Below are 18,442 nucleotides of genomic sequence, written 5' to 3'. Positions count from 1 at the left end.
ACTTTGGTGGAGACTGACCAGCACCCCCTGGTGCTTCTGTGGGGACCTTATTTGAAGCAAGTCCTGGGCAATATCTCTTTTGAGAGTGGACCGTTCCAGGCCATCCCCTGTGCCCTCAGGCACCACCTGTTAACACTTACTTGGAACCAGCCAATCCCAGAGTTCATCAGCTGGATCCGATCAGAACTGCAATGGAAAATGCCTGTGAGAGCGGCCCCTGGAGTCCCACTCATTCACCATCCACTCATTCAACGGCGATTTACTGAGCACCTGTTGTGTGCCAGGCACAGTGCGGGCTCTAGTGAACCACATAAAGTCCTTGCCTTGTGGAGCTTGCATTCTAACGGCAGAGGTGGGGTGGGGGGCATGGGGGAGGCACAGAAAACAAATAGCAGTCCAATAAGCAGAAAAATCAACCTGAGGGTCCGGGCGCGGTGGCTCACGCCTGTAATCCCAGCACTCTGGGAGGCCGAGGCGGGTGGATCACGAGGTCAGGAGATGGAGACCATCCTGGCTAACACGGTGAAACCCCGTCTCTACTAAAAATGCAAAAAATTAGCCAGGCGTGGCGGCGGGCGCCTGTAGTCCCAGCTACTTGGGAGGCTGAGGCAGGAGAATGGCGTGAACCTGGGAGGCGGAGGTTGCAGTGAGCCGAGATCACGCCACTGCACTCCAGCCTGGGCGACAGAGCGAGACTCCGTCTCAAAAAAAAAAAAAAAAAAATCAACCTCAGGAGTCAAGGCTGTGGTGGACAAGGAAGCCCAAACCCCTTCAAAGGGCGCCCCAATTCCTGGCTCCACAGTTTGTTGCTATGTAGGATTGTGGGCACAGGGCAGCCAGATAGTCTGATTTGATATGTTCACAACTCATTTATATTAAACAGTCCAGCCCTGTGTGGGCTGATCAAAACAGCCCTGGGCCTGACTTGTCCCCAGAGGCTCCAGCTGGCAGTCCCTGCACTCACTCTGGGGTCACAGGGAAGTGGTGAGGTGGGAGAACAGGCGGGGTGCAGGAGGCAGCTGGAGCCCTGCACTTCCGTTCCGGGTGACTGTCACTGCCACAGCCTGGGAGGTGTTCAGAGTGGGCTGCCCGCGGCCAGGGTTTGCCTGTGCTGTGGCTGCTGCAAAGCCTGCCTCATTTTCCTCCCCATTCCCTCACACGCAGTCCTTGTCAGCAGGAGCATCCAGGAGGGACCTCCCTGCCCGCCCTGGAGCTGCCTTCACCTGACAGCCACACAGTCAGTGTTTAAAGAAACCCATGGTTACTGGGCAGGACTCATTTCCATCAGCAGAATCTTCACGATGATTTGTGTGTTTACCTGATGTTATTCAAGTTGAGTATAAGCTCGTCACCTTTGGTGTAAAACTGAGCTTCCGAGCTGGCTTCCTGCAACAAGAGAAGATCAGGCCCCATGGCTCTTAATAGGATCCGAGTGTGGAGTTAGGGGTTATGCCGGGAGGCTCTGGGATCTGAATCTCAGTTCCTGGCTCTGTGACCTCGGCAAAGGGTTTGACCTTTCTGGGCCTCACTTTCCTCATCTGTTAAATGAGATAGTACTTGTACCCACGCCCCATTTCACAGATGACAATCTAGGCTTGCTGTAGGGAATGATAATGATGATGATGATGATGATGATGATGATGATGATGACGACAGCAGCCACTATGCATGGAGCCTGCACTCCCTTACCCTAGTGTGTAGGTGGCCCAGCTCAGGAAGTTTTCGTATTCCATTTTTTCTGGACACACTGATTGGCTCAAGAATGGGCAACTGACTCAGGCTCATTCGATGGGAGTCAGCCCTGAGATGCTGGAACTATTGGAAAGATAGATTCTTCCTGCTAGGACTGCCAAGCTGAAAGGATAGGAGCCTAATGCAGCCTGGGCACTTCCGTGAGGGAATAGCTTGCCTGAGGGAAGGCAGCACAGAGGAAAACAGGGCTGCTAGGTGGAAGAGAGGGGAATGAAGAGGATATTGTTTGAGCACCTGGGTCCAGCTATTCCTGAAGCCAAGAGCATCGAGACTTTTTAGTTACAGGAGCTAATACAATTCCTTTTATGCATATGAGTTGAGTTTCTGCCCAGAGATCCCTGACTAGTAAAGTCACAGGGTTAGAATTGGGCCCACAAAGCTCCTGGCTCTTGGTTCAGAGCTCCCTTTCCCCTGTCCCTGCTGAGTGATGAGAGTGGTGGCAATGTTTAACAAAGCAGGAGGGTGAACAGGAAAAGTGGACAGAAGGGTCCCCCTGGCTGCTGCCAACATGGCAGACAGCTGAACTCACGATGCCCAGGGTGAACAAAGGGCGGAGGGCTTCACTGGAGGCAAACACTTCCAGCACGATCAGCTGGGCCACCCTGGCGTGGCCTTGGTCCATGAAAAACTCGGGAGTGTCCTGAGTTAGGATCTTCACGATCTGGGTAGATCCCAGCTTATCTGCAGCCTGGAAGGAGATCAGAGCCACAGGTGGCCTCCCAAGTGCCCACCACGGCCCACAGGCCCTGTGTGGCCTGGCCCTGCCTGCCTTCGTGGGCTCCCTGCTCCCTCTCGTGCTCCAGCCACTCTGTCCTTCTTGCAGATCCTTGAATGTTGTGTTGTTCTCCCTACCTGGCAGCCTTTGGTCTCCTGTTCCCTCTGTCTGGAATACCCTTCCCTTCAGGGAGCCCTCCCTGGTGTCCCAGACTATGTCAGGGGCCCAGAGTGTTCTCATGGCCCCTAGAACCTGTCCTGTGTTACTGCACCTGTCATGGAAACACTATCTGTGTGATGATTTGCTTCAGGTCAAACTGGCCTGCTAGACTGAAATCTCTGTGCGGACAGGGATGCGGTTTGAGCGTCCCAGTGTTGGAATGAAATGCTAGTCCCACCAGATTCTCCTCCCCAGAGGCCTGTGTCCAGACCACAGCAAACACCCATCAAGCTGTGGATGGCAAACGCACCAACCTTTTCATTGATCAGTCTGATGCTTGACTTCAGCCGACGGGCTATCTCAGGAAGCTGAGGGTGAGAGGAGCCAGAGAAGGTCAGCTGGAGGGCACAGGGAGGCACATCTCCTGCACCCCACTGCTGGGAGGAAGGTTTCCCAGGACCCCAGAAAAGCTGGGTGGGCCCAGTGACCCAAGCCATGTGTCTGTCATTGGTGGAAAAACAGCCCCTAGGTCAGCTTCTGTGGGGCACGGGGTCCTGCTGGGCTTGACTTCTACTGTGGGCTGGTGATGGCTGTGGGGCTGCAGGCAGCTTGCTGATCTCAGAGGACATAGAGAGGTGATTTCATTATCACTACAACCATGAATGGGCTAGTTGGTGACACTCCCTATTTCCCGCCATCCCAGTCCCCCAAGAGCTGGGTTATCAGTTGTCTGTCAGCTGCTCTGAAGTCCTGCTATCCTCCCATAACATTGGACCAACCCTTTCCCCCTCTGGACCTCAATTTCCCCATCAGTCACCCAGGAGGAGGTGGCACAACCTAGTTGACTGGTGGTGGTTATCTGCTGTGCCCTGTTAATAAGGATTCCAAGGTTGTGTCAGCATCCAGACTCAGTAGGAAGAATAGCCCTGATCGATTAGTGATGTCTGTCATGAGTGCCATAGTGGTGAGCAGTGGCACAGTCGCCATCCCTGGACTACTCACTATCTGAGATGTATTTATCAGCCCTGGACTACTGCGTATCTCAGATGCCTTTTGATTCCACATGACTGTTGTTTGGTAGAGGAAACAGGTGCATCAGATTCCAGAGGGCAGAACCATGACGGGCTGGATGTTACAGGGAGGATTTTCGGTTTAGAGCTATGTCAGAGGCAGGGTCTGTTAGGGAAGGGAGTGAGCTCTCCATTACTGGAAGGATTTAAACTGAGCCTGATGGGGGATTCCTGCTTAGGGGCACCCTGTGCAGGAAATTCCTATGATGCAGCCTGGGCGGCCCTATTCTCTGTCTTGTGCTGAGGCTTACCACAGAGTCCAACAGGACTATGAATTCTTCTGGAGGGAGCATAGCAGCCACTGCAGCTTTCACCACATCCTGACTCACAATGAAGCTGAATGGGGCGTTGTCCAGGGAGGGCACTGCCAGCGAAGCTGCAGAGTTATTGAACCACTTGGTCACCTTTCCCTGTGAGTCCAACAACTTGGCCTGAGGAGACAGAGCAGGGAGTGGCCTGAGAATTTTAATTCTGCAGCTTACCGAGTAACAACCTAGAAGGAAATGACACCGTTTAGCCTGTTTCCTTTTTTTGCATGTGTTGCCAGGAAGCTTAGCCTGGAACTCAGGTGCCTGGCAACATCTACTCCATCTTTGCCCCTCAGATAATCTCTGACTTTTATTTTTTATACTAGACATCTTAGTTTTTTTCCCATGCTTCAACTTCTCAGATACCTCCAACCCTTTGGATGGAGGGAAAATTAAAAACTGCAACAAAATGGATGAAACTATTTGATGCTGCGGTTTTCCAAAGGATCCACAGAAACTAGTCCAGGGGCCAGGCGTGGTGGCTCATGCTTGTAATCTTAGCACTTTGGGAGGCCGAAGTGGGAGGATCATTTGAGCCCAGGAGTAGGAGACCAGCCTGGGCAACATGGTGGAACTCCATCTCTACAAAAAACACAAAAAATTAGCTGGGTGTGGTGGCAAGTGCCTACAGTCCCAGCTACTCAGGAGGCTGAGGTGAGAGTATTGCTTGAGCCCAGGAGGTCAAGGCTGCAGTGAGCTGTGATGGCACCACTGCACTCCAGCCTGGGTGACAGAGTGAGACTCAGTCTCAAAAAAACAAAACAAAACAAACCTGGTCTGGGATTTATGCTACCAGGATGGTCTGGCCCTTCGGGGCATCCAGCCACAGCATGGCTGTGCAGCCCCACACGGGACAGGGAGCTGACTGTTACTGGGCGCTTCCCGTCTGCCAGGCATGGTGTGGTCTCATTTCATCCTCTCCTCAGTGGCCATTATTGCTGACATTTTGCAGACAAGGAAACTGAGGCTCAGGGAGGTGAAGGAACTTGCCCAAAGTCACACAGCCAGGGAGTCACGGAGCTGGGAGAGAAACTTAGGTCTGTGTTTCTTGGTCCTTGGCTTTTGTTTCAAGGTTGTCAGAGGTTTGGGGATTGGCAGGGACTTGCCTGAGAGAAAGGCTGAGGACCCAGTGTCCCCACTCGGGCCCCTGAGTGGGGAAACTGGGGGTGAGGGCAGATCTCCCGGGTGGAGGTTCTTTGGCTTTGGGGCTCTGCTGGGTGGCTTTTCTCCCTTAGCATGGCTTGCATGGGACGTATTCAGCCGGCAGTGATTTTTCTAGATCAGCCCGCGTGTCCTAACGGTGACCAGGATTTTCTCTCCTAATACAGGCCCATGCTATCTGACTCCTGGTGGTCAGAGAAGGGCAGTGATGTCCCCGCTTCACCCTCAAGGTCGTGGGACACTCACCCCCAGGTAGAGCTGAATGGTGTCGCCCTTGATGGCAGGAGACAGAAGGTCAAACTCCAGACGGTCAGTGCTGAGGGAAATGGGCACTGCTCAGGGACAAGAAGAAAGTTCTGTGAGGATGGAGGGCAGTACTGGAGGGGGAAATTGGGGGGCTGCTTCCAGGTGGGGCTGTACTGTTGCATGGGGGGCAGGTAGGGAGGAGCAGGTAATAATGATGTTGATAATATGATGCAAACAGTGATGACATTGACTGACATTTATCGAGCATCCACCAAGTGCCAGGCCTCTGCATGTCAGCTGGTTCATCTGCATGATAAGCTTAGGAAGTAGGTCTTATTATTACCCCCTTTTACAGATGCGGAAACCAAGGCTGAGGAAAGTGAAATGACCTGTTTAAAGCCATACTGCGGGAGCATGTGAACCCAGTCGGTTTTATGCCAAAGTCCCGGACTGGAACGAAACTGAACTATTGTTTGTAACTCCACCGCCCCTACCAGACTAAAAGCCGCGTCCCCGCACGCAGGAGGTTCTGGGTCTGGACACCCTATGAGCACCTGGATCTCAAGGAAGCTTAGGCTGGAAGTCAGAGGCCTGGTAACATCCACTCCAAAATCCAACTGGCTCCTCTGCTCCCCCGAAGATCTCGTGTTCGCGTCAGAATTCCCCACTTGGCCGCCAGGTGGCGGTGGCGAGTCACCTGACCCGGTGTATGGCCGAGGACAGCGAGTGCTGGAGGAGCCAGGGACCCGCCGCCTCCTGCTCCAGGGAGAGCTCCGGGCCCGTCCTCGGGACAGCGGAGGAGCCAGCTGGACTTCGGTTTGAGCCCCAGCGACCTTGGTTGGTCTCTTCTTGCCTCTGAAACTGTTTCCTCGTCTTAAAATGAGGGTATAGTGCCCGCCAGGGCAGCACATGTACTAAAATCGGAAGGACACAGAGAAGATGAGCATGACTCCTGTAAAAATTATTTTTAAAAAAGAAAAAAGGAAAGAAACGGCGGTAGAATAGTAATTCCTGCCTCATGTATAGAAGCGGCACCTAGTAACGGCTCAATCTGAATGACACCCGCTCGGAACTCGAGTCTTCCCCTATCACCAACTGCCTTGTGAGCTTGGACAGTGACTTAATTGCTGGGAGACTGTTTCATCACAGTGAAGCGGGGTCATGACTGCTACCTCGTGGAGTTGTCTGAGGAGTCAGTGAGACGTGCCTACAAAACACCCAGCGGGAGGGCGTGGCCCATGGCAGATGCCCTGTGGTGCTCAGTGCACGTTCCTCTCCCTTCTCCTCTCTGGTCGCCCTTGGAATGAGCCTCTTCTGATCCCAAACAGCAGTCGGTAGACTTTTATTCTTTCCTGCCAGTTTCCACTCTGGGGGCCTGAGCAAGACAGAGTTCTGATGTGGGGACAGGAGCCTGTATCCTCCCATATCTGCTACGCTGGGGGAGGGAGAAATGACTTCTTTCCATCTTCGCCCTTTGAATCATCTCTGATTTTTATTTTTTAAACCAGATATCTCAGTTTTTAACCCATGCTTTAACTTCTTAGATGCCTCAAACCCTTTGGATGGAGGGAAAATTTAAAACTGCAACGAGATGGATAGAAGTATTATTTGATGCTGCAGTTTTCCAAAGGATCTGTAAAAACTAGTCCAGGGTTGCGTGTGATGGCTCATGCTTGTAGTCTTAGCATCTTCTGTCTGTCCATCCATCCATCCATCCATCCATCCATCCATCCATCCATCCGTCCATCCATCCATTTAGCATGCATTTGTAAGCGCTTCTCTGTGCCAGGAGGAACACCTGCTATGTGCCCGGAACTTTCTTTTGGACTTTCATTCCTCACTAACAATCCTATGATGTAGGGATGGTTAAGCCCCATTTTATGGATGAGAAAACCGAGGATGAGGAGGTAAAGTAGCTTTCCTAAAGTCATGGAGCAAGTCAGGGGCAGAGCTGGGAATTGAACTTGGGGCATCCGCTAGCCTGACAATCGCACACATAGTAGGAGCTCATGAAGTCCTAGTCATGGCGAATTTCTGTCTGCGCATCTTGGGCAGGGATCAACTGGTGCTTGTCTCACCTGCTGCTGGGCCTGAGTGGCAGCTCAGGCCTGGCTTGAGGAGGCCTTCCCTTGGTGGAGTCAGGGTCTGGAGGCCAGCTCCATAGTAAAGGAAAAAGTGGGAGAGAGAGCAGAGCACCTACCTTTCACCAGCTGCAGGAGGTCTGCATACATGCCATTGAAGGAAGCCTTGATCACAGGACACAGCTGCAACAGCATAAGCGAGGGGTTCCATCAGGGAGGGGCCAGAATGCGGCCCCACAGGAACCTGTGCCGGCCCACCTGGCCTGAGTCCTCCCGCTGTGCCCACGGCCAGCCAGTTTCCATCCATGGGTTGAGGACTCATTCGTACGTTCACCCCAGCCTGCAGGGCCAGCTGGGACCTTTTACAGTGGTTCGTCCCTTGCCCTGCGCCCAGGGTGAGCTTGGCCTGCCAGAAGCCCTCCCTTTCTGACTCCTTGTCTTGCTCACAAGAGTCTGTGTTTTCCATGAGAGTGAAATGGAGGCCGGGTGCAATGGCTCATGCCTGTAATCCCAGCACTTTGGGAGGCCAAGGTGGGTGGATCGCTTGAGGCCAGGAGTTTGAGACCAGCCTGGCCAACATGGTGAAACCTCATCTCTACTAATGATACAAAAAGCCAGGCATGGTGATGCACTCCTGTAATCCCAGCTACTTGGTTGGCTGAAGCACGAGAATTGCTTGAACCTGGGAGGTGGAGGTTGCAGTGAGCTGGGATCGCGTCACTGCACTCCAGCCTGGGTGACAGAGCAAAACTCTGCTTTAAAAGAAAAAAAAAAAGAGTCAAATGGAGAATTTGTTTATTCGTACAGCAAGTTGCTACTGAGTTCTTTCCACATGTCAAACTCTAGAACAGAGGCCAGCAAGGCAGACCTGACCAGACTCCTGGGCAATCTCTTTGTGCCCTTTGTGGCTTTCTAGCCCAACACATCCCTTTGCTCACCGGGCACTTCTCTTCCTAAAATTGCCAGCAGTCCTCAACAGGGGGCGATTTTGTCCCCAAGGAGACATTTCAAAATTTCTAGAGACATTTTTAGTTGTCACAACTTGGAAGGGATGAGGGTGTTACTGGCATCTAGTGGGTGGAGGCCAGGGATGCAGCTAAACATCCTACTGTGCACAGGACAGCCCCGACAAAGAATTCTCCAGCCCAAAATGTCAGTAGTGCCAAGGTTGAGAAACTCTGACCTCACCTAACGCTGACCTGAGCTGTTCTGCTTAGGGAGAAGGTCAAACATTTGACTCACTTTTCAGGGCAGTGCTCTAAGATTATTGAGGACATTTTTTGTCTTGTTGACCACCCCTTAATACTCTCGAGGAATGACAATGCATTTGAGAAATGTTAACTCTTATGAATAACCGTTCCCTGCTCCTGGCTGCATTGCCAATCTGGAGCCCAGAGACAATGGAAGACTCTTGGCTCAGAGACTCCCAGCAGGCACTGCCAGCGGAGCCTGTTTCTCACTGGAAAGGTTTCCCGGGGAACCTCTGCATTTTATCCCACAATTCCCCATCCTTCATTTTTATCAGCAGGTCTCAACCCTGGCTACACAGTAGAATCCTCTGGGATACTAGGACCCACCCAGACCAGTTACTTCCGAATCTGGGGTAGGGCCTAGCCATTAGTATTTTTTAAAGGCTTCTGAGGTTGTGATGGCTCTGATGTACAACCAGGGTTGAGATCCATGGATTTACACTGAAAAAGATTTCAACATTTTCCCTCCCTCCCTCCCTCCCTCCCTCCCTCCCTCCCTTCCTTCCTTCCTTCCTTCCTTCCTTCCTTCCTTCCTTCCTTCCTGCCTTCCTTCCTTCCTTCCTTTCCTTCCTTCCTTCCCTTCTTTCTTTCCTTCCTTCCCTTCTTTCTTTCCTTCCTTCCCTCTTTCTCCTTCCTTCCTTCCCTTCTTTCTTTCCTTCCTTCCTTCCTTCCTTCTTTCCTTCCTTCCTTCCTTCCTTCTTTCCTTTCCTCCCTCCCTTCTTCCCTTCCTCCCTTCCTCCTTTCCTTCCTTCTTTCTTCCTTTCTTTGAGTCTCACTCCGTCACCCAGGCTGGAGTGCAGTGGCGCAATCTCGGCTCACTGCAACCTCCACCTCCTGGGTTCAAGCTATTCTCCTGCCTCATCCTCCCCAATTCTCCTGCCCCATCCTCCTGAGTAACTGGGATTACAGGCGCCCACCACCACGTACAGCTAATTTTTGTATTTTTAGTAGAGATGGGGTTTCACCATGTTGGCCAGGCTGGTCTTGAGCTCCTGATCTCAGGTGATCCTCCTGCCTTGGCCTCCCAAAGTGCTGGGATTACAGGAGTGAGCCACCAAGACCAGCCTAGCCAGATTTTTTTCATGCATCTTATGGAATACTAACAATTATATAAAGCAAGTCATTACATCATCCCCATTTTATTTTTTTATTTTTAACTACTATTATTATTTTTTGAGATAGAGTTTCTCTCTGTCGCCCAGGCTGGAGTGCAGTGGCGTTATCTCAGCTCACTGCAACCTCTGCCTCCTGGGTTCAAGTGATTCTTCTGCCTCAGCCTCCCAAGTAGTTGGAATTACAGGCACACACCACTGTGCCCAGCTAATTTTTGTATTTTTAGTAGAAATGGGGTTTCGCCATGTTGGCCAGGCTGGTCTCAAATTCCTGACCTCAGTTGATCTACTGGCCTTGGCCTCCCAAAGTGCTGGGATTACAGATGTGAGCCACTGCGTCTGGTCTCAACATTTTCTAAATGAGCTCCTACCAGACGCTCACCTCTCAAACGTACTGTGCCTTTTCTCTTCATGCCAAATAAAACATTCCTAAGACCATCATATCAAATCCAGTGAGTGCAGTGGATTTGCTGATGATGAATGGGATGCCGGCTTTCTCACTCTGTTCTTCCTGCTGAGCTTTTCACCATTAAAGACAGATACTGTGCAAGGAGCATTGTATAATTCTAAGTTTTTGTCATCTTTTCTAGTGGAAAATATATTTTTAACTATTAAAGTGTGATGCCAAATAAAATATGGTTTTGCTGGAGGCTGGGAAGAAAATTTACAGCTGGGTCCTACTTTATGAAATTCCTACCTTAAAACAGATAAATAACATTATTCGAAGAAAAAAACAAAATTTTCTTTCTTACATAAGAAAATTCCAATTTTATGAAATTTTTCACTTTTGGATTCCCTTTAAAAAACTCCACGGATATGTACCTTTGCTAACAGGTCAGAGTCTCAACATTCTAACTCTAACAAGCCATTGTCTTGCACTCTGATATCACACAATTCATTATATTCATTGTTCATCATATTCATTATATCACACAATTCATTAATTCATTATATTCACTTCCTCCCCTCTTATCTCTTCTCTCTCTGTCTCTCCCCATTCTCTTCCAAAAAAGTACTGGAGAAAGGTAGCTTGAATTGGGCTGAATCAACATTGCTTCTGAAATTCACATTTTAAGATCTTATTTGAGTTTTATTTAGTTTTTGATTATTCACCTATTTTTCCCTGGCCTCTTTAATATGTAGATATTTCGACTATTAAAATAATGGATCTTCCTTTGACTATACATGCTACTCTTAAGCTTTGCTAGTGCAGAAGCAGAAGTTGAAAATCATAACTCCAGCTTAATAGAGAAACAAACGTAATCGTATATTGTACAGTTGATGTATATTTCACAAAATGGAGATTAAATGATTTACTGTATTTTTCTTGAAGGTAAGGACATGGAAACCAATTTGGAGAAAAATAAAAATCTCCATTTTTTTTAAAGCACTCTTAATAAAATCACATTGTTTGTATAAAGCATTGTGTTATTTATTTGTTTAGTTTTTGAGACAGGGTCTTGCTGTGTTGCCCAGGCTGGAGTGCAGTGGCACAATTGTGACTCACTGCAGCCTCAACCTCCTAGGCTCAAGTGATCCTCCTGCCTCAGCCCCCCGAGTAGCTGGGACCACAGGGACACACCATCATGCCCAGCTATTCTAATGTTTTATTTTTTGTAGAGATGGGGTTTCTCTATGTTTTCCAGGCAAGTCTCAAACTCCTGGGCTCAAGTGATCCTTCTGCCTCGACCTCCCCAAGTGCTGAGATTACAGGCGTAAGCCTCTGGCCCTGGCCTAAAATACTGTTTTAAATATTGCTACTGTCATTTTAAAGAACTCTTAATAAAATCACATTATTTTAAAAAGGATTTCCTGGAATGTTTTTGTAAATTATTAAATACAATGTACCTATTTGATAATTACAAGTATTGTATAATGACTTCAAAACATAGATCTGATTTAAAGGCTGACACCAAGAACAGCCTCTTAAAAATACTAGTGCATGTGGATGGAGGTGGGAAGGCAATCTGCAAAAGATCAAAGTGCTCCTGGATGAAAGTAAAAGGATTATGGATATTTTTTCACCAATTTTTTTTTTAATTATTGCATCATCTTTTCAAAGAAAAAAGTCGCCAGGCACTGTGGCTCATGCCTATAATCCCAGCACTTTGGGAAGCTGAGGCAGGCTGATCACCTGAGGTCAGGAGTTTGAGACCAGCCTGGCCAACATGGCGAAAACGCTGTCTTTACTAAAAATATAAAAATTAGCCATGCCTGGTGGTGCTCGTTTGTAATCCCAGCCACTTGGGAGGCTGAGGCATGAGAATTGCTTGAACCCAGGAGGCGGAGTTTGCAGTGAGCTGAGATGGCGCCACTGGACTCCCACCTGGGCAACAGAGCAAGAGCCTGTTTCAGAACAAACAAACAAAAACAAAAATCAAACAAAAAAGTCTTATTACAAGAAATATTAGCTATTTGACAAGGTGTTTTGACCCTAGATGGGGTGGCCCATTGTTAGGATCACATCTTGGAATTTACAGTGGAAATCACTGGTCAATGTGGATGAATTCAATTTACAAAGTTTTAGTATACCTGTGACAAATAGGGGCAACTATCACCTGTGTTTACTGACTCAGAAAAAAAATCCAAAAGGACCTGGTGGGTGGTGCAGCCCTGAAGACCATAGCCAGATTGATGTGTGACTGTGCCATGCTAGAGCCAGCTCGTACTAGCTTTTGAGAACCAACTGTTAAATTTTCACAAATTTCTGAGCTGGGTGCTAAGCCCAGACATTGTTACAAATTAAATATATAAACACAATTAAATAAATTATGTTAAAACAAATTTAATAAAGCTTAAAATGCATTGCTTCCTAATTATTTTGCTGTATTTTACTACTATCTATTACTCCTGAGGTCATGTTTATGTATCTGTTTAGTGGAAATATACGGTCGTGTGCTATTGTACATCTTTTGCCAACTCTGTTCAGTGACATCACACTGGTCGCCTAAAATTGGCCCCGAAGGGAGTATTTCCACCAGGGAAATCCGCAAAAGCTACAAATCAGGGTTGCCTTCCCTCAACAACCCCTCCAGAGACAACTATTAAAAATTTATCAGCACGTCACTGTTCAAGGGCTCCTGGCTGACTTTTAGCAGTCCCATGACCTTGACCTCAACTGTCTGCCTGGGTCAATGGCCCACCCCACTCCATGACTCTTTGCTATCCTGCCCCCGATAATTCTTTCAGCAAAGCCCACCCAAGGAGACTCCCGTTAATTAGCACCAGCTTGCAGTTCCACCCAAGCCCTACAGGGGCGCAATGTCCACAGGCCAGAGAGGCCCTGATTCCACTCACCTGGTTTTTCACTAGATTCGGCAGGGCTGGCACCAGAAGGTTCATGACCTCCTTAGCTAAGGTGTTCACCAGGAAGGAGAACCTTTCAGGGAAGAGAGCATGAGAGACATTAGGCAGGTGAGAGATGATCACCCCCTCCCCTATTTTACAGAGGGAGAAGCTGAGTCTAGGTGAGGAAGGAACCTGCCCAAGGTCACAGGACGTGTCAGAGATGGGGCTGGGCTGGGAGTAGCCCCTGAGCCAGGTGTAGGCAGCAGCAAAGAGTTATCAGAAAGCAGCGGCTGGGTGTTGTCATTGGAACTGTATGCTGGGTACTGGGATAATGGGAGCTGGCATTGCTCCCTGTCCTCCTGCTAAGAAGGGAAGGGGGGGCGCCATGTTTTTGGGCACCACCATGCCCGTGCACTGTTCTGAGTGCTTGATGGCTGTTGCCTGATCAGTTTTCTCACCACTGCCTGGAAGGTGTCATTACCTGCACTTTACAGGTGAGCAAAGTGAGACACAGGGCGGCCACTTGGCCACCATCACCCGGAGAGCAAATGAAGAGAATGCATTGGCCTGACCCAACGACTTTGTTTTTGCCCCTGGCTCCACCTACACCTGCCCTGGGTGTTTGGAGTGGCTTCTAGGCCTCCACCTTCAAAGATTTGCCCCACCTTCTGGTGTCATGCCTGAAACCCACCATTGTTGCTTCCGACCTTGAGGTCCTGAACTTCCCTTGGCATCACAGATTCCTTGGAAGGAGCCCCAGATCAGGAATCAGGAGAGGATAAGCCCCTTTCTTTCTCTAGGCCTCAGTGTTCTCCATTTGTAAAATGGGGGAAGTCCACCGCCTGGCGTTCCTTCCGGGCAGAATGGGAGCCCGGGTGGCGGCCAGTGACACTCACTTATGCAGCAGTTGGACGCGCAGGCTCTCATCACTGGTGGCACAGTCACTGAGGACCAGGCGGGTGGGGCCACTTGCACTGGTGTCCATGCGGACGATGGCTTGGGCCTCAGTCTCCATGTGGAATTCCACGATGGTCTTGACCAGGGGCCTGGCGGGTGGAGGCACCTGACCATGTGAGCACCAGGCAAGCTCGGGCTGGAGCACCCCTGCCATCCATCTCTGTCTTCCAGTCCTCACCTCCTTTCTCAGTCTCCTTTGCTGGTTTCTCCTCATCTCCACCCAGCTTCACCCCAGCATGTCCCAGGCTCAGTTTTCAGATTCCTCATTGGTTGAAACCTCTTTCATCTGCTGACAACTTCCAAACATACCCCCAGCCCCCTACTCCGATGTCTCATGGGCTTCTCAAGTTTAGCGCATGCAACACTGGACTGGCTCTTCCCCAGACCTGCTCCTCTCATGGCCTTGCCTGTCTTGGTTACTGACCAGTCCATCCTGCCAGTGGTGTAGGCAGAACTCTTGGGGTCATCCTTGACTTCCCTCTCTTTCCCCCCGCATACGCACACATACTCAGTTTCCCGGGATATCCTGGTGTCTCCACCTACCTCCAAAACATATCCAGAATCCAATCAACTTCTCAGCACCTCCCTGCCCCAAACCCTGGTCTAAGCCATCATTGTCTCTCCTGAATTGTTGCAGTAGCTTTGGGATAGTCTTCCTGTCTCCACTCTTGCCCCCAGAAAGTCTTTTTTCCCCACAGCAGCCAGGAGTCTTTAAAAATGTTAAAGCACAGCATATCCCTCCTCTGCTCAGAATCCTCCCTGGCTCCCGTCTTACTGAGCAAAAGCCAAGTCCTTATCTTCTCCCAAGAGGCCTTGCATGATCTGGCCTCGGCTGCCTGCTGGCCTCATCTCCCACCATGCCCCCTCTCTCTTTCCCGTCTTTGCCTTTATTTGAGCAAGGCAAGTACACTGCTGCCACAGGGCCTCTGCACTTGCTCTTCTCTCTGCTCGGAGCTCGCTTTTCCAGACGTCTGCATGGTGGGGGAGGGGGAACGAGCAGATGAGCCTATCAATCCTACTGTACTTGATGGAGGGGTCACTCACGTGTTGAATCCGGCCACCATGTCCAGGGGGATCTTGACTAGCAGCTCCTTGTCATTGGCCGAGGGCTTCACCTGCAGCTGGAGGATGTTAGCTGTGGTGACCTTGAGCCTGGATGGGGTTTAGGAGAGATCAGAATCATGCCTCCCACTCATTGTTCCCAAACTCACTCCCTCTCTATCTTTCCTGTCTTCCTGGGGTGCCTAGAGAGCAGCGAGACCCTAGTCCTGCCCACTGACTCTTCTCCAGATGGTCTTGCCTCCATCCCTCCCCTCCAGTCCTGCTCACAATGCTATCGTGGTGCCTTCTCTTCTAGGTGGTGACTCCCAGCTCCTTGAGCTGACTCATAAGACCCTCTGTGACCTGACCCTGCTGATCCCTTACTCCTAGCCTTGAGGTTTGAGCTCTAGCCATTCTGACCGACTGTCACTTCTCCATGCCTTTGCCCAGGCTGATTTCTCTACCTGGATGCCATTTGCTGCTTGCCTCCTGGTGAGTGTTGAGTCATCGGCTCAACTGTCACCTCCAGTGAGAAACATCACCTCATCCCTTCCCTGTGCCACCCCAGACAACCTTGCTCTGTTTTTTTTTTTTTTTTTTTTTTGAGACAGAGTCTCGCTCTTGTCGCCCAGGCTGGAGTGCAATGGTGCCATCTTGACTCACTGCAACTTCCACTTCCCAGGTTCAAGCGATTGTTCTGCCTCAACCTCCTGAGTAGCCAGGATTACAGGCTTCTGCCACCATGTCTGGCTAATTTTTGTATTTTTAGTAGAGATGGGGTTTTGCCACATTGGCCAGGCTGGTCTCGAACTCCTAACCTCAGGTGATCTGCCCACCTTGGCCTCCCAAAGTGCTGGCATTATAGGCTTGAGCCACCGTCCCTGGCTTTGCTCTGGGGTTGTTGTATTAGGGGTTCCTGCATCACTGTCTTATGGTTCTTGTTAACTATTCTGGGAGCTGCTTGAAGGAGGGGCTTTGTTTAATCTATTCTTTGTGATCTGACACAGGTCGATGCTTGCAGACTGGTTGACTGAGCATGCAGAGTGTGTCCCAGGCAGAAAGGGGCTAGCTCCTGGTGTGGTCCCGCTCCACTTACCAGATGACGTACTTCAGGATGGTGTTCACCACGCTGCCCAGCACAGGGATGTCTCCGGCTGGCTGTTCCCGTATGGTACCGAGCAGCGGCAGCTGCTGCAGGATGCTGGTGGCGTTGTGGTCCTTCAGCTCCTGTGTCAGCTCTGGAGGCAGACCCCAGAGATTAGGGCTCAGGAGGAGGGGCAAGAAGGAAGGCTTGGTGGGGGCTCCAGGCTGGGGAGGGGTATCACTCGACGCTGCCTGAGGTAAGGCGAGGGTGTGGCCATCTCTACTATGGTAGAGGTCAGGACCAGCCTGCCAGTCCCCACCATGTAGATGTAGCCTTGAGGACAGTAGCCCAGATGGGTCATTTTCACATCAGGAGTGAGGCTGGGACCATTTACACCCCTGAGCATTGCCAGCATCTGTGGGGATTGTTGGCCACTACACCCAGCACCTGGACCTGCACTCATCCCCTTAGCCAGTTGCAAGCACTTCTAGAGCCAAGAGGCAGGGAACCCTCAAAACTCTGTTTGGGGCTGTTTTGCTGCCAAAGCACACTTGTTAACAATTGTCTGGCATTCATATCCTATAGATATGTGGTCCAAAAAGCCTCAGGTGCTGAGCAGAGGAAGGAGGAGCCAGGACAGAGGCATAGGGGTTCAGGAGCCCTGGGTTCTTGTCCCAGCCAACTTTTTGTGAGCAGCTGGAGCCCATCTGGCTCCTCTGCAGAGCAGGTCAGAAGTGCTGGAGAGCTGATGCCCCAGGAGGAGACTTCAGCCAGTGATTGGTGAGAGTTGGTGTATCAATACCTCAGCTCCCTCACCCCTTAGGCAGGATGGCTCAGATGTGTGCCCCTCATTGTGTATCAGAGCTCCTGTGTTATAGCCTCTCAGCTGCAAATCCACCCACTTTGCCTGCTCTGTGATAATGGAACTGGGCCCTGTGAATATTTCTTTTTTGCCATTTGGCACAGTGTTAACCCCTTTCAGTGGAGACTCTGGAGGGGCATGGGGGAGGAAGGGGATTCCCTTCATGGCCCTGGCATGCTCCTCTTGCCAGGTTCCTATGGTGTCACTGCTCAGTGGCTGTTGCTGAGTGACTTCTGCAGGCACCCTGGCTAGCTTCTAGGCGGTTCCCCAGAGATAGCTTCCCTGTGAGTTAACAGCAGCCCCCTTCCTCCAGGGGCAGCTTCCCAGAGAATTTTATCAGCTCCCTGGCAGATAGTTTTCCACCCACTAGCCTCAGTTTGCCAACTGTGGACAAGCTCTGGGACAAGGCAGCAAACTTCTCCACCACACAGTGGACTTTAACCACACCCTCTACAATGAGGGCTGGGGAGGACTCTCTACCTCTGAGCTTGCTTTGTCCTTGGCTAGCCCCTCCATCCCTAGGTTATCCTTTAGAGCTCTCTTTTCCCTCTTAGCCAATTCCCCATTCCTCCAATCCCCTGGTAATACTTCTTTACATTAAACTTACCTGTTGGGATTACTGTGTGGTTTCTGTCTTGTGATTGGCCCTAACAGATGCAGTTGCTAGGCAGGACTGAGCTCCAGTCACCACAGTGGTAACTGGCTTGGACATGCACCCCTCATGGGATGCCTTCCCTTCCCTGCCTTGCCTCCCCACACTCCTGTAGGTGTTTCTGGGATCACCTTCAAAACCAACCACTTGTACACAATTCCTTTTAGGAGAGCCTAAAGCATGGTTGTTCCTCTCTAAGTTCCTTCTGGCTGAAATTCCACACGCTTGAGCTTCACGGTGTGGATCCGGGCCACCTCTGCTTCCCTCCAACCTCTCAGAGCTCTCTGCTTCCTGTCCTTACTTGGGAATCCATCCTCTGGCTACGGAGCCTGTTGGTCCCACAGGACCTGCCCCTGCCCCTCTGGCCATGACCCAGGCCCCTAGTCCCCCCAAATGCAGGGGTCTGGTCCTCTAAGTGCTCAGGTGGCCTCCAGAGCTGACAGGTGACAGATGAGACTTTAGAGCAGTGGTTCTCCACTGGGATGATTTTGTCCCCTAAGAGACATTTGTCAATGTCTGGAGACCTTTTTGGTTGTCACAGTTGGGTGGGGGATGCTGTTAAACATCCTAAAGTGACCAGGACACCCCCCATAATAAATAGTTGTTTGGCCCACAGCGTCAGAAGTGCTGAGGTTGAGAAGCATGGCCATAGCATTCATAAAGCTCTAGTCAATTCCAGTGACCCAGTGAGGAAGGCCCTCTTA

At 50.5% G+C, this 18,442-nt stretch overlaps 1 protein-coding gene across 3 annotated transcripts in view; it reads right to left on the bottom strand.

Annotated features, from left to right (window-relative positions):
* The window catches only part of BPIFB1 (BPI fold containing family B member 1), a 35,754-nt gene that overhangs the window by 4,815 nt on the left and 12,497 nt on the right, over positions 1 to 18,442 (bottom strand). For all 3 annotated transcript variants that reach the window (XM_045362758.3, XM_015457931.4, XM_074003235.1), the window contains 11 exons: positions 16,237 to 16,378; positions 15,144 to 15,251; positions 14,039 to 14,188; positions 13,152 to 13,233; positions 7,612 to 7,675; positions 5,412 to 5,497; positions 3,948 to 4,127; positions 2,941 to 2,994; positions 2,282 to 2,440; positions 1,319 to 1,386; positions 141 to 186 (listed from right to left, as the gene is read on the bottom strand). In XM_045362758.3, coding sequence (XP_045218693.2) covers positions 141 to 186; positions 1,319 to 1,386; positions 2,282 to 2,440; positions 2,941 to 2,994; positions 3,948 to 4,127; positions 5,412 to 5,497; positions 7,612 to 7,675; positions 13,152 to 13,233; positions 14,039 to 14,188; positions 15,144 to 15,251; positions 16,237 to 16,378 — 1,139 coding nt within the window. The remainder of the gene's footprint in view (positions 1 to 140; positions 187 to 1,318; positions 1,387 to 2,281; positions 2,441 to 2,940; positions 2,995 to 3,947; positions 4,128 to 5,411; positions 5,498 to 7,611; positions 7,676 to 13,151; positions 13,234 to 14,038; positions 14,189 to 15,143; positions 15,252 to 16,236; positions 16,379 to 18,442) is intronic.

This window comes from Macaca fascicularis, chromosome 10, assembly GCF_037993035.2.
Source record: "Macaca fascicularis isolate 582-1 chromosome 10, T2T-MFA8v1.1".
NCBI classification, from domain to species: domain Eukaryota; kingdom Metazoa; phylum Chordata; class Mammalia; order Primates; family Cercopithecidae; genus Macaca; species Macaca fascicularis.
Note: the sequence above shows the minus strand (reverse complement) of the source record. Positions and strands in the feature narration are given on the sequence as shown.